At 40.8% G+C, this 3,660-nt stretch overlaps 1 protein-coding gene across 1 annotated transcript in view; it reads left to right on the forward strand.

The window, feature by feature from the left end:
• Positions 1 to 2,261, forward strand: part of LOC122559251 (centromere protein P-like) — a 15,624-nt gene extending 13,363 nt beyond the window's left edge. The window contains exon 5 of the mRNA XM_043708632.1: positions 2,199 to 2,261. Within this exon, the coding sequence (XP_043564567.1) occupies positions 2,199 to 2,261 (63 nt within the window). The remainder of the gene's footprint in view (positions 1 to 2,198) is intronic.
• The last annotated feature ends 1,399 nt before the right edge of the window (positions 2,262 to 3,660 follow it).

A 3,660-nucleotide genomic window follows, 5' to 3' on the forward strand; every position in this document is an offset into this window, starting at 1 on the left:
GGGAGAAGGTGTCTCAAGTCCCAAATTAATGAACTAGATATTAAGTCCAGAAGGCTTTAGAGTTCCCAATCGGAAAATGAGTCCTTCCAACTTGCACTGAGCCTCACTGAAGCACTGCAGCAAGCCGGAGTCAGAGATTAGCCAGGGAACTCAGTGGGTGTATTGAAGTGACAGAAAACTGGAAGCTCAGTCTTTTTTGCAGACAGAACGTAGCTGCTGTGCAAAGCAGTCAACCAGTCTCCGCTTCATTTCCCCAATGTAGAGGAGATCACATTCTGAGCAGCCAATGCATTAGACTAGATTGTGTGAAGTGTAGGTAAAGCGCTGCTTCATCTGGAAGGTGTGTTTGGGCCCTTGGATACTGAGGAGGGAAGAAATAACTGGAATGAAGGAGGAGTATACCAGTGTCCTGGAGGGAATAATCCTTGTGTAAGGTTAGGAATATGTGTCTGATGGTGGCATCCTGCTGGAGATTGCAGAAATTATGGCTAATGATCCTTTGGATGTTGGTGCTAGTGCAATAGTAAATGAGGACAAGGAGGATCTTTTCGCTGTTGTGGGAACGAAGCGAGGGGGTGAGGGCTAAAATGCAATCATGAGTGAGACCAAGTTGAGGGTCCTGTGAATTACAGACATTTCAGAGGCCCCTTGTCAAAACTGGCATCATCAGAACAGATGTGATGGAAATGAGGGAACTTGGAGAATGGAATAGCAAAATCCAAGTGAAAAGATCAAAGTTTCAAGCATCATTCAAGCTGCTCGAGCTCATAAATTGAGGGTGTGAAGATTAGCTCTATCAAGCGAAGCTAACCTAAATGTCTGATGCATAACATATTTAGCCAATATTAATTAAGATTGTGCTGGCGAGTTTGACATTATATAGCCAATCTCCTCTCAATAAATCCTCGAGATAAATTTAGGATCATTTGAGAACAAGATCTCCCCATAATCTACAATTTCAACTGCAAACATGTCATAGGCTGTTTTGTAACTGTTTTGGAAATCGAAACCACCTTAACAGTTACTTTTGCTGCCATCACTTTATCTCCCTAATCATATTTAGCCTTTATCTGGTATCACTTCATAGTTTTGTCCAACTCACTTTTCCTAAAATTTTCCAACATCTTAACCTTTCAGCTGCACTCTATTCTAATTCAAATCACTGAACAATCCACACCAGCTTCTGTCGATGTTCACTTTTTTTGGGCACTGTCCCTCTAACTTCAAGATCACTGTCATCTAAAGGCACCAAAGTACACTGTTGTTTGATATTAGAACACTTGTTAAGTTAAAAGATTATAAATTAAGTTCCACTCCAGTATGTTGCTCAAGCTGACACATGTGCAATATACTGATGTAGTGCCATACTGTCAGAGGTACCATCTTACGGATGAGGCATTAATACAGATACTGCAAGACTATGAGCTTTGACAACATCCTGTCGATTTTGTGCTCCAATAACTGCACAATCAATGAGCTGTTCCTGCTCAAGTGGAAAATTGTACAAGTCGCAGTACAATCCAATTCCACATATTATCACTCCATCAGTGGCGTCAATCATTAGCTGTGTGATAAAAGATATTATTGATACTACTTTCAAATGGCATATATTCACTCAGCAATAGCCTAGAGTCTCCTACAGGCACTCAACTCTCAACCACTTTACTACAGACATGAACACAACAGCTGAACTCCAGAAGTGAGGCCGAAGTGGCTCTTCTTGAGATCAGGCAATATTTGGCAGAGTGCTATATCAAGAGGTCCTAGCAAATTGAAATAATTGGGAATGTCAGGAAAACTCTGCGCTGCTTAGTCACATGTAGCTCAAAAAGAAGATGGTTGTCGCTGTTCGAGGCCAATCACCCCAGCCGATGAGCATCATTGCAGAAGTTTCTCAGGCTAGTGTCCTTGGTCCAAGCATTTTCAGCTTTTTCATCAATGTCTATCCCTCTTCCTTAAGATCAAAAAAGGATCTTTTGCATCGTGTTCAGTACTGTTTCCAACTTCTTATAGCGGAGTAATCAGTGGTTACATATAGAAGACATGGACAATGTTCCGAGTTGGAAGCTGATCAGTGGTAAGTGACATTCACACCACACAAGTATTCGGCAATGATCATCACCAAGAGTGAATCTAACAATCTATCTATTGACACTCAACAGCATTACTATTGCTGATTTTTAAAAATTCCTTCATAGGATGTGGGCATCACTGCCAAATCTCTTATCATCAATACCTTGACCACTGACCAGAACCTTTAACTGGACCAGATATTTTGAAACTTTAGTTATAGGAGGTCAACGGTTGGTTACTCTACGATGAATAATCAATTTTCTCATTCCTCAGAATCAGCCTACTTTCCAGAAGATACTGGTCAGAAATTGTCCTGAATATTCTCCTGAATACTGCCACACTGTGGCAAGAGTGTACCATATACAAGAAGGAATGAAGCAATTCTCCATGGATGCTTTGACGGCATTTTCAAAACATTGGATTCCTACCACCTCAAAGGACAAAGATTTCATGCAGCCACTCAACTCCCTTCTGGAGTTCAGTACTCTTGTTCCTGTTTTTGCCGAAGCTGTAAAGGTTGTCTGGCAGAGTCCAGGCTATTACAGAATAAATATGAGAAAGCTTGCAGCCTTACATTGACATATTGCTGCAGAAGATGCGGGAAAGTGTTTGATTGCGGCAGAGGGGGTGTATTTGTTCAGAAGAATTGGGGACATCTGTTCTTAGTATCAATGGATCAGTGTAAATAAGTTGATAACACTAGTTCACTTGTGGAATGTGTGACAGTACTTCCTTCTCATGCCGGGGGCTAGAAGATTGCGCATATTTCACAGTAGAGTGTCAGATAACTAAATTTCAGTTTATATCGAAGACTCTTAACAAAACTCATACTCAATAGGAAAAGAACTTGTAATTTAATAAGCTGAGTGGAATATGCATATAATAGGACAATGCTGATAGATTTTCATGTATATCACACTGAGCAGATTTGAATTTATGAAGCTCAGCTCCCTCATATTGACTATTCTGAAATGTGAAAGTCTCATTACCCTTACAGGCTAGGAAAAAGCAAAGGCTGAAACTGACATAGTAAGGAAGTTGGAAGATGTTCATTTGTGTGTGTGTGTGTGTGTGTGTGTGTGTGTGTGTGTGTGTGTGTGTGAGAGAGAGAGAGAGAGAGAGAGAGAAAAAACATTCCTCTTTAAATGTTTTCACTGACTGAAGGGTTCAAGGGAGAGAGAGAAAGAGAGAGAGAGACAGACAGAGAGAGAGAGAAAAACAGATGGACAGACAGGCAGGATGGAAACTGGTGGAAAGATTAACTCTTTTTGATCTGATTTGAGTGAACACAGGCTTGTCATAGATTGAATGTATGTGTGTTGTTCCCTGGAGCTTGAGATCCGGGGCAGTTATGAATTTAATTTTCATTCTGGAAATCTAGATGATTTTTAAAACAAGCCATTTTGTAGGACAATGAGCTAGGTTACCTCATGACCTTTCCCACACAGTTTAGACTAGTCCCTCATTATGGTGTACTGTTAAAAGGGAAGGTTATCTAACCAAAGCAATCGGCCATGTGGGCCTGGCTTGATCAAGGTTTCCCACTTTGATGTGCATGTAGCTTAATTAGTCAAGCCTACTCAGTCC

The sequence above is a fragment of the Chiloscyllium plagiosum genome, chromosome 18 (assembly GCF_004010195.1).
Source record: "Chiloscyllium plagiosum isolate BGI_BamShark_2017 chromosome 18, ASM401019v2, whole genome shotgun sequence".
Taxonomy (NCBI): domain Eukaryota; kingdom Metazoa; phylum Chordata; class Chondrichthyes; order Orectolobiformes; family Hemiscylliidae; genus Chiloscyllium; species Chiloscyllium plagiosum.